We start from the raw sequence: 12,062 nt of genomic DNA on the forward strand, positions 1-12,062 counted from the left end.
GAAAGGGGGGCAGGGCAACCTTTTCACAAGACAGGAAGAGTAGGCACCCCTCCAATGGAGATTTCAATTGCGGTAAAACCTGACAGGTGTTGATGTATTTATTGAGGCACAGCTGTTTATTGTGTATTGCTCCGAGATGCTTTTCAGCTCTGCTGTACTGTCTATATATTATTCTATTGTTTGAGACAAAAGCTAAATTATTGATTATATGAATATGAAAATAACCTGCTATAAATGCAAGCAGGAAAGCATGTTCAAGTAATCAAATTAAAGTTTAAACCCGAGGACTGACATACAATTCAAGGAGCTGAGTACATTTCAAGTACTCAGTGACCCTTTGGGGGCTGGACCAGTATTACAGAATAAATTCCATTAACCACAGGAACATCATCAATGGATTGATGGCCTATGGTAGGTGCATTTTTAAAAATATTACTGTTCACTCACAAAACATGTCCCTAGCATGTATATCAATGATGTATTAAAACATTGCTGAAAATGATTAATACAAATAGATATTATCTATTAAGCATGAGGGTGGATGTGGTTTCAGGGTAGTCATAAACATGTTCTTACAGTTCCAGAATGGTGCTGTCTGCCAGTGGTTGTTGTCATGAGTGAAGCAGGTGAGTCCAGGAAGGCTGCATTCTTCTCCTTTCTTTTGTCGTTTCTTCTCCTTTTTCTCCTTCTTTCTTCTACGGTTCTCTTTAAAGATCTGTAACTTGTTGTCAACCTCCTGAGCGCCTTCCCTATGTGGAAAAGTAACAATGATAAAAAAACAAGTCTAGATGCCTCAACATAGGTCACAAGCCAATCATCATGAAGATCAATTTGGTGCATCAGCTTTCTTAATAAAAACAAAAATTCTAATTTCATAATTTAATAGTTGACGCAAACTCTGATGAAATGTTAAAGTTAAAGTTGAATATGCTTATATGTTAATTTCCCTGGTTCCTCTTTTCCATCTCATCAACATACTAATGAAATTTTTAAATAAAACCTTTCCATTTGAAGACACACCTATAGACTCAGTGAGGTCAATACTAAATCTTTGTGCTTCTCTATGTAATGCAGGCAGATCATGGCAGGTGGGAGTTGTCCGTAGGCTGCAGTACATACTTTCTTGAAAACATTACAGCACCCTGCCTTAGTACTTCTCTCAGTACTAGTGAAAGCAGTGGATTGGCTTTTGAGAGGAGTTATGCAAATACAGTAAACTCCCCATTATCCGGCATAAACTGGGGTTGGTACATTCCGGATAAATGTAGTTTCTGGTTGCTTGAGAGTTACTATTAAAAATAGGTTTAACTAATGCTATTCCCAATACTATACCATACCATAACAGTATATTGTACTCTAAACCATTAGCAATACATTGCAGTACTAGGAGTGGCACTTGTTCAAAGGATAACACAGAACTTTCACAAAAAATGGATCAGACACCCGTTTCCAGGATAACACAGCACTTTTTTTTTTTCTCTCTCCCTCTCCTAGAAGGTGGCAGATGAGCAGAACAGTGAGTACACAGGGGAGTTTGTTTGTTTTTTTGCAGGTTAGATGGGAGTTCCAATTAGCTGAATACCAGATAACAGAGAGTTTACTGTATCAAAATGTGTTCATGGGTAGATGTCAGTCTGGAGGAGTGTAGAAGACAGATATCACCAGCACTAAGTCAAAAGCATTGAAGTTGCTTAATAATTGAAGAAACATGTCACAAGCATCAATTTATCCAATGTTTCAGGTCCACACAGGGTCTCTTCGACATAGTGAGTCTGGACTATCCTAGGCAAGATGCATTTGCAGGCAGACTAATTCTCTGATTCCAGCCGACTGAACTATCTGGACTGGAGAGTACATTACATACAGCGGCGGATTGATATCTGCTGTACTCTCCAGTGCAGGCCGGGCCGGAACTTTAACTTAATTGTCGGGCGCCGTGGCTCCTGATATTAATGCGCCGGCCGAAAGTGAGGAAATAGTCCCCTCTCTCCCCGGGCCATACCACTTTATCGGAGAGCCCGGGGGAGGCCGGGAGAGAGGGGACAGTTTGGCATTATGAGGTTCCACAGGCTGAACCACAAATTCCACCTCTAGTTCTCTCTAATGCAGATGGGCCGGTCTATGCAGACATGACGCCGCGACCCACTGCAGAGGGTGTCGCGACCCACTTTTGGGTCGCGACCCACGAGTTGAGAACCACTGCTCTAGGCAATACCAAGATGTGATGCTGAGCCTTCCATGTTGAAAAAATTTAAATCGGATGAATATTTTCCAGCCAGCACAATGACTTGCTGCAGCTTATAATGTACACTGTAAGAAGCTCACAGTGTGCTATAAAATCAATGAGTATGCAATGACGAGTAAGCAATTTCAGTACAGGAGAGGAGCCTCTGCAACTGTGCAAGACTAAAGGTAAGGCTGGAATTCACCTTTAAGGTATTTATATAGTGGTAAAATAATAAGAGGTTTTGGAGATACTGTTAAAATATTTGTAATAAAACCATAGAGAATGTTGCAGCTAGTTTTTGTGCTAGACCTTTCTGTGCACTCCCAAAAATACCCAGGCCTATCTTTGAGCAAGGAAAACCAGGCTCTCTGTTAATATTTCATGTCCTTGTATTATTTGCACAGAAGTGCAGCTATCCATTTATTAGTAATCATTCGGGATAAGTTTGCATCCCTTGATAAAAAGAATTGCCATAACATTCACAATAACCAGTCTAGGACCACGTGTGAAAGACAAGACCAGTCATGTCAGAAGGATGGTGGCACCTAGTGTCTTATGGTCCCCCAACAACTTGGACCTTGTCACCTACCAGGGACCCTGTTTCTAAGACTCCACATCAGAGAGTCTGTTCACTTTGCAGTTATTTCACAGCACTGAAGCTGATGACATCATCATAGTTACCTAAATGAAGTCATTGTGTGGCAACTACGGGCATTGAAGCTTTGGGATGATATATATCACTTGAGGTTGAGAAATGAGCCCTGCAACCAACTTTTTATGTAGTTGTGTTTACTATTTGGTAAATATGATCACCAGCATATATTTTGCAATCAAAATACCACAAAGAAAAATATACTGAAAAATATGTCTAATCCTAATGGTACAAAAGAGCGTTGCCAAACCTTATTATTATTACAATTATCTGCATTACCCCAAAAGAAGAAATATGATTGGAATACTTCTACATAAGTTTAAAATTAGAATGAACTGTTTTACTTGAATGGATGAATATGACTCTTTATCTTGTCTTGAACCTTCCCGCCTTTATCTTTCTTGTAAAATCTGGGGAAAAAGTGAATAGAATTTAACACAAAATATACATACATATATATTGATAATCCAGCTACTTTGTCAGTGATTTAACCCTTGATCAGCGTACTAGCAACCATTTAGATATCATCTTAACTAAACTGATTAAAGTGAATTTAAATGTGATTGGCTGTTACTGGATATTATAATGGATATTCTTATTGTCCTTTCCAATGCTTTAGTGAATACTGTCTATAGGAAGAAAAAGACACTTCATCTTTAAAAAGAAACTTCTTTTACTGCTACTGCATCAAATACAGGTATAATATCGTTGTTTCAAGGATGGACGGATGTGTAGTCACCTATATATTGTCCACATCTATTGCAGCATCACCTTCACATCCTTGTCACATATGTGCACCATACCATAGAAAATGAAATGTGTTAAATTACCCAGCAGTATGTCTCACTCACCCAGGCTTGCTGCAGTCACAATCATCTGGTTTCCTCCTTTTCAGATGTCCTCTTACTTCTCTTAAATTCTTAATTTTATCCTGTAGAGCTTCAATCTGAAATGCAGAAGAGTGCATATGCATTAATATTCATACACCTCAAACTGGGTTTGTTGTGCCAATTAAATGGACATTTATAAAGATTAACTACTTTCCACGGCTTAATGGAGAAATTCTTTTAATCCCCTCCTTGATTGGGCACAGCAAATGGGTGTTTTTTTAAAAAGAAGGTTGGGACTGAAAACAAAATAGAAATGTAGTGTCTGTGTTGCTTGTATGAATCATTCTATATTTGCCTTTGCTTTCTTACATTCATAGAGAAGTACTGCTAAAATCTGATTGGCCACTGGGAGCATCAGAGACACTGTCCTTCTGTAATTTTCTATCATTATCTCATGTAACATTAAGTTGATGTCTTGTACATACATAAAGGAATGAGAGCCAGGAGTGATCACATTACCTCTTTGTCAATATAAGCTTTGTGGTCCTTCCAGGCTTTGTTTGAATGGTATAATTCCCTCTCGCAGTGCACCGTATCATTGGTCAGAATATAACACCTAAGGCAGACAAAAGGTTAAATGACCATGTATACCTGTCTAGCCAATATTCAATACACAGTAAACTTAAACATGCAAAAACCTATATAAGTAATTTAATATGATTCTTAGTAGTAGTATACTGCACTGTATCACCAGTAGAATACACATGGCAGTTACATATACTAATTATAGGATAACTAGGAAAATTATAACAAGATGATACTCTGGGCACTTTAAATATATGGAATGAAGAAGGCAAGTCCACCTAAAGACTACTTATCTGTAGCTTCTGTTTTGAACAATGTACATGGAAATCTATAACCATTATTATGGCCTGACATAACTCTCCACCTAAATAATGGCTACTCAGATGAACTGCTCAAATAACATTGCTTTTAAGAATGTTGTAGAAGTTGTACTGTATGAACAAATATCCAAATTATTTTTTTTGCTCGTTTCATGAGAATTGAACTGAACAAAAGATTATTCTAAGATGTGTGGGGATACCCTTATAGCAAGACATACATATTTGCAAATTATGTTAATTTCAAAATCTGCAAATCCTGGCAAAATGAAGGCCGCCAGCTGCTTACTTATGCGTGACTTTAACAGATGCAGATTGAATGATCCCCATCACGCCATCAGCCAACATGACGTCATCATCCTCATTAGGGGAAGTAAATGTGTCATCCTCCTCTTCTTCATCATCATCATCAATATCCTCTCCCACTTCTTCTTCGGAAGCGTAATGTCTCTTGGCGATGACTCTTGTCTTTGGGGGCTCTACATTCTCTTCATCTTCTAAATTGATGTCATAAACTTCCCCTTCAAATTCAACAGCCAGGGAGCGGGCTTGTCTGGTGTGAACAAAACGGGGGTTGAATTCTGCAGAAACAGCAAAAAACAAAGAACTTTTTTATTCTATGCAGATCATACCTGAAGTTTTGTGGAAATGCACACTCAATTTTTATTTTTCATTCACACACCCATAATAAAGGAAACCACTTTGTCCCACCTTCTCAAGGAGGCAACAAACAAGGAGTCCAAAAATACTCTCTTATGACGTTGTAATGAGGTTATAAGCCAATTCTAGTGCTTTTGTTAATGATATTCCAAGCTATAGCTTCAATCCATCTAAAACTGCTATTTTAGTTTTTGAGGGCTTCTCTACTACCACATGCATCCACGCCTCCAGAAGTGCAACTCTGCCCCAACAACTGTAAAGACGTTTTCACATTCTATATTTATTTTGACTTTCAGGCCTTATCTTATCTTATACTGTGAGCAGGAAGGAGTATAGTAAGCTACGCTTTACCAGAGAACAGCTGAAGCCTATACAACGGCACCATCGTTAATATTTGCCTTGGACAGTGTAAACTTTAACAAAGCCCTGGTAGTACATGGAGCAGTTGATCAATGTTAGACTTTTTTTGGTTGATACACACAGGGGGGAATTTATCAAAACTGGAGCAGACAGAATCTGGAGCAGTTGCCCATGACAACCAATCAGCTTCTCTCTTCAGTTTGTTTAGTTAAGATTTGAAAATGAAAGAGAGCATCTGATTGGCTGCCATGCACAGCTGCTCCACATTTTGTCTGCTCTAGTTTTGATAACTCCCCCTCTCAGTGTATGGTTTTCTAAAAAATTGTTTGATGAAAAAAAGGGCACGGCAACATTAAGTTATGAAAATACAGATTCTCAATCACCACAAATCAGGAATGAGAACAATCTATAAAATATTAACAAATGAAAAATACAAATATAAATTGGAAATAAAGCAAACAGACATTTGGGACTAGAGCTATGCCCATAATAATATTAAGTGTCTACATTTTACTGAACTTTACCATAATGTGGGGATTTGTAATCATTGGACAAAATGGAGAGATAAAAACCAGAGCCCTTAAGAAGCTCAACAACACTGTGTCTGAAAATAATGTAAATGAAAATTTGCCATAATATTTATTGCATAAAATGGTCAAACCTCAAATGATACATTGTTATAGGTAATTATAAAGGTTATGAAAAAGCAACACTTCAAAGCCAAAAAAAGAAAACAGTATTTCAATAAACATTTGAAGCACATTTCCTGAAAGCAAACACTAAAAGACTGTTTCTTTAGTTGATTCACAGAGTCGGTATCAATCATGTTAGTTTACTTTTGTCTTATCAGTTAAAGCAGAACTCCGGCCAGCAAAAACAATTAAATGTGTCCCCTTCACCAGTATGTGCAAATGGTAATGCTCGTTTTGTCTAGGGAGATCGAATAGAGACGATTACTTACCTTAATAGCTTCATGGCATACACACAAGCATATGCTTAAGCTAGAGGCATGGACCAGAACATTGGCACAGTTTCCAAAGCCAACTTTTAAAGTTCATAGAGCAGCTTTAAATTTTTCTCCAACTCAGACAAGTTTTACAGAAACTCTGTGGATATCCTGGTCAATGCTTTTGCTTAAACATATGCAGATAACTCTGCTATGTACTTATACCTTAACCAGTTGACATCCGCGGTGTTAAACCCCCTTCCCATCCAGGCCATTTTTCAGTATTCAGCGCTGCGGTACTTTAACTGACATTTATTCCGTCATGCAGCGCTGTACTGAAATGAATTTTATACCCTTTTTTGGGGACAGATAGAGCTTTCTTTTGGTGGTATTTATTCACCACTGGGGGTTTTATTTTTTTACTATATTAAGGAAAAATTAAAGCGAAGGCATCTGCACATCTATTATTGCTTCTAATTTGCCCAGATACCTGCCAATTCTGATCAGGGAAAGCTTAGGCACTTCCTGATAGTTCCAATGTTTCTTCACCCCCTTCCACACATTACTATTGGCCAGTGAAGCCACCCATCATAGTGGTGGACCAATATTTTGAGTTACTAATCTGCAATAATCATGTAGCAAATAAAGTCCAAGTGGCAAACCATCATAGTGATGGACCAATATTTTGAGTAACTAACCTGGAACAATTGTTCCAATAGCAACAAAATTCAAAGTGAATAGCCAGCAGTACCGATCTGACATGTTTTGTGGCAGGCACATCACTTTCTCAATGATGTTTCTTTAGATAGAGGTGTCCCTAGTGTGAAATGCCTCATATACTGTAGTTCCTGATGGCTATTAAATAAAGATAAAACTTTTATACATCTGTGTTTGTGTAGTGTGTTCCCTAAAAAATAAGATTCATATTCCAACAAAGCCAATGCCTGTCACCTGAATTGCCTCCATGGAGTGTATTCTGGATTGCATGTGGAGCTGTATTCTACTCTAACTTCAGTACTAGTAGTAAGTCAGTGTGGGTGATTTACTAACCTAAACACACGCACGCACCAGGTGCGTGTGATTTTTACACAGCAAAACGTATTTATCAGGCAAAAAGTCTCTAAAAGCATATTTCCACTAATGCCATATATGGAAAAATCATGCACATGATGCATATATAATGCTGCTTCACAGTTTAGACAAAAATGGTTAGCTCATGCATTTACATTCCTGCATTCATCAACGCAAGCAACACAACGTAGAGCTAATTTACACAACATCACCTTGCAATTCATGCAGGGCTTTGCACAACACACCTGCTGGGTGTGTACACACTACAAAGGTGTCTAGATTCCACCAATAGATCATGCTGGGAGGGAACACGCTACAGAGGTGTATACTTGTTCGTGGCGTGTTTATAAGGTTAGTAAATCAACCCCAGTGACTCACAATGTACAGAAGACAATTAATTAGCTTGACAGCCAAGGAACTAGAATTTCCAGGAGGGGAGTTTACTTATTAATGGCAGCCTCCTTATTTTATCAGCACAGGCTTTCTTTTAAAGTGACATTTGACTACGAAGCAGTTCCTTCATGCAATTCACATGCACACTACAGGCTGTCTTCTAGGCCATGCCCTCTCTTTCTGTACTGCACTTATATCACTGGCTTCAAAATGAGACTACCAAAAACACACAGATCTTCCTGCTCAGGGATACATGCAGAAATACATTACTGGAGTGCAGAATACTGGGCAGATGTATGATTGTAATATCCACATTCAATTCAGACATTCAATGCATCCCCTCTATGTGTGTGGATGCAACATGGTGCATGGGTAGAAACGGCTGTTTATATATTTTACCATTGGAAGGGGAGGAAAGGTAGATGAGTCAGCTGTAATATTCATGGTTGACTTTCTGATGTTGGTGGCATTATGTACATCTTAGAAAAGTTATATTTTACAAAACAGACCTCCAGGGTCTGCTCTTTAGTAGAAATGGAACTATACTTGTAATTATGTAATCTATTCTAGCTGTCATATACATATACCATGGCTGTGTTCTTCTGAGAACTAGAATAGGTTAATATAATTTATTAGAGTTTCCATCTGCCTGACTGTGCCATCCTTTTACATACTAAACAGGCCAGCTGCCTAGATATAAATAACATTGAACATCTGTTTCATTTTCATTAGCCAGGTCAAGTCAACCTTTGTCCCAATCAATGCTGGGAACATCAGTGAGGGCAATTATACTAATTGAAAAACAGCTTCAATAAAACAGTTTTGTGTGTCCAAACTAAAGACCTCCTGTGATTTATGGTGTCAGCTGTATAAAGAAACATAAACATAGGGAAGTGTGGAGTCAATATACAGTGACATGGTTTCAAGTTCACTGCTGCCCCATGCCCACCTTCACGCAAAGCTAACTCAGAGGAATGAATTAGGCCTCAAGTTCACGCCATGACTTCTCCTGCTTTTTTTTTTTTGGAAGGGGTGGCACAAAGATTCATAAGCATGCTAAAAAATCTCTACAAGCGTCACTGAGAACTTTTTTTGCACACAGCTGCTCACTAATTCCAATCGTTAAAGAAAAGGAATTTTTTTTTTTCGGTGAGCACAGATTTTGAGTTATTGCTGTGTTTAGTAACATTCACATTTGTACGTTTGCTCTTGATTATTTTGCTATTGTAATAACGGCAGAGATTTGTAAATTATCCATAAACCTTGTCACATGCAAGTTAATTTTTATTCAATTTAAACAAAATTCTTGTGCGAATACATTCGCAAGTACTCAGACACAGAGCAATCTACCACTAACATATTTGATTGGCCACCAGAATTCAGTTGAATAATAAACTGAGAGCTGAAATACAGTTTATTAAAAGATTAAATCAATAAAGGGAAACAAATAACTATGGCACCCAATGCGTTTGATTGGGACAAATATAATTGTATCAACTTGAGATCAAAACCACTATTTTATGTATTTGATTGTGTTGTAGTTTCAACTGAATGACACAGACAGTTTGAATGCTCTTTAAAATTGCTGTATGTATGGTCAGCTAAAGGGACAGTGTAGATTAGTTGCTAAAATAACTTGACCAACAATTGATGTTATAATATATCAACTGCACAGGGAGTGTTATGTTTTCAGTGTGTCGCCTGAATCAGACTGGCATTGCGAAAGCCAGCAGTAAAGCACAACCATTGTGTCGCACTAGAAAGCAGGATGCAGACTCTGCTTTTGTATTGAACACATATACAGTAGATGCCCTCATGTTCATATCTAATTACATATTAGGCGTAGAATATATATTGTTTTTAAAAACATTGGCACATAATGATAAGATTAAATATATCAAGGTGGTGCATCTAAAAAAACCACTGAGAAGTATATACTATATTTGAATAAAAGAAAAATAATAGTGCAAAAAAAACCTTGGTGACATTGGTGCTGCCATACTTGGGCTTTGAGCTTATTATTAGATCAGCCCGCTAAAAATGTACATGTTATATTGATTGTCTATGTTTGTGAAACTAAGGAACATACCTAAGTGGTGGATGAGCAAATAGGCAATTTCTAATTCTGTATGTACTATACTTTAATCAATACAACACCCCATTGTTCCTAAGCTGAGGTAGAAATAAAATGATGAGTGATGTTATCTAAGCCATACAGCTACTGTTGGCACAGCTCTATGTTATTTCTCTCATTGTATGGATATAATATGAGGCTCAGATCACAAAACTAACACACAATGGTAAGAATGCTTATTTTCAAAAAAGTCCAAAGAGATTTGAAAATGACAGCCACATGGTTGAAAAATAAAGATTCTTACACTTGTCTAATGAGACCTTGCTGCTAGACCATTCATTTCAAAGAAACATTTTGCATAAAATTATATGTGCATTTGATGTATTTTTTATGTATCTTTTTTACCTGTAAAATCTTCACTTGTGTAGACATCCAAAAGCTGAGCCTAGGGTGACGGGAGGACGCTAGTTTGTGTCCTCCCGTTACCCTAAGGAGAACTATGGGGAAAAGCCCTAACCCCATAGTTCACTTTTAATTAGACACTCCCAGGAGAGAGGGGAAACTGACTGTACCAGAGAATCGACTCTTCCTGCAGTGGTCGAATTCCCCAGCAAGTTCAAGTGAATTAAAACTTGTTTATCGAAAGGAAAAACACTACAAGTAAGCATTTAATATACTTGATTTTTATGTGCTTTTGCCTGCAATTTTTATTAGTTAGTAATAAGATTTAAAGCCCTGAGAAATAAACCTATTTTCCCTTCTTACTATGAAAATGTGAGGAATTACCAGCAGGGTGGGTTTCCTGGTGGTGACAGCAGTGGCCCATGCTTGTATAATGTGGCAATATAATCTGGCAATATATGAGAACAATCGGGAGACAGAGCACTGTCGCACTGTAACAAGAACGGTCCGCACAAAGACCTTCATGACAGGATCAACTGGTACTTTAATAAAAGCTGCAGATTTACATATATTGAAAATTGCTTTTTAAAATAACTTACATGTTAAAGCTCATTTGAGATTTCAGTGGTTGGTCTTACATACTGGTATACTTTCTACATCTATATATTCTAAATAATTTTGTAACTTTTTTTTTCCTAAGCATAACTCAATAGTACATTTAAGTGATGCCCTCTTACTTGGAAATGCAAAGACTAGAAAGAAATGTGCAACACGTATATCGTCTCTTTCATGTCTCTGAACTTACAATAAAAGGGAAATAAGCAAAAATGGATAATAGCTGTTAGACGTATTACATGATTTCCCGGTAAAGAAACTAAGGTAAAAATCACAAATGATTACCACAAGTCTCATTTTCAGAAAATTATGTTTACGCACTTATTAATAAATGCAGACAATATATGTCATCATGGCCAAAATCCACTAGGAGTCACTGTGGCACAGTGTGAAAACGCTGGCCCGGCAGCTATAGCTTGTGTGATCCGTCCTTTAATTCCAGATTTCATTAATTTCATTAAAGGCTGTAGAACAGTGATGGTTAAGGATTCTCAGAGAATTTAAGATATTTAGACTATTATATAACAAAATCCTCAAAACTAAATTTATAGGATTTAGAATGAGCATTTCTTAGATTGAGAAATAAAAAAGCAAAGGAAAGATTATAAAAGTGGCTTATTTTTATGCCTGTACATCTGTAGTTAATTTTAAGCACCAGCTACTGGTTAAAAAATATTAAACATGGAACTTAGCCCTAAACCTTTTTAGTTTGGGGTGTATTGGTGCTATTCTATCTGGACAGTGCTATGCTGGACAGACATGGTGCCAGCTTCCTTGCATCACCTCTCAACATCTCGTGGAGTCAATGCCAAGAAGAATCGCCAGAGTATTGAAGGCAAAAGGTGGCCCAGCGAAGTACTGATGGGGTGGTCATAATAATCTGGCCACTCAGTGTATATATATATATATTTGTGTATATATATATATATA

General features: G+C 37.5%; 1 protein-coding gene across 2 annotated transcripts in view; it reads right to left on the reverse strand.

The window, feature by feature from the left end:
- Window positions 1-12,062, reverse strand: part of SULF1 (sulfatase 1) — a 96,920-nt gene that overhangs the window by 11,809 nt on the left and 73,049 nt on the right. For both annotated transcript variants that reach the window (XM_018554230.1, XM_018554231.1), the window contains exons 12-16: window positions 4,901-5,192; window positions 4,229-4,325; window positions 3,731-3,825; window positions 3,224-3,289; window positions 577-749 (exon numbers count right to left, since the gene is read on the reverse strand). In XM_018554230.1, the coding sequence (XP_018409732.1) occupies window positions 577-749; window positions 3,224-3,289; window positions 3,731-3,825; window positions 4,229-4,325; window positions 4,901-5,192 (723 nt within the window). The remainder of the gene's footprint in view (window positions 1-576; window positions 750-3,223; window positions 3,290-3,730; window positions 3,826-4,228; window positions 4,326-4,900; window positions 5,193-12,062) is intronic.

This window comes from Nanorana parkeri, unplaced genomic scaffold, assembly GCF_000935625.1.
Source record: "Nanorana parkeri isolate BGI_ZX_2015 unplaced genomic scaffold, ASM93562v1 scaffold147, whole genome shotgun sequence".
Taxonomy (NCBI): domain Eukaryota; kingdom Metazoa; phylum Chordata; class Amphibia; order Anura; family Dicroglossidae; genus Nanorana; species Nanorana parkeri.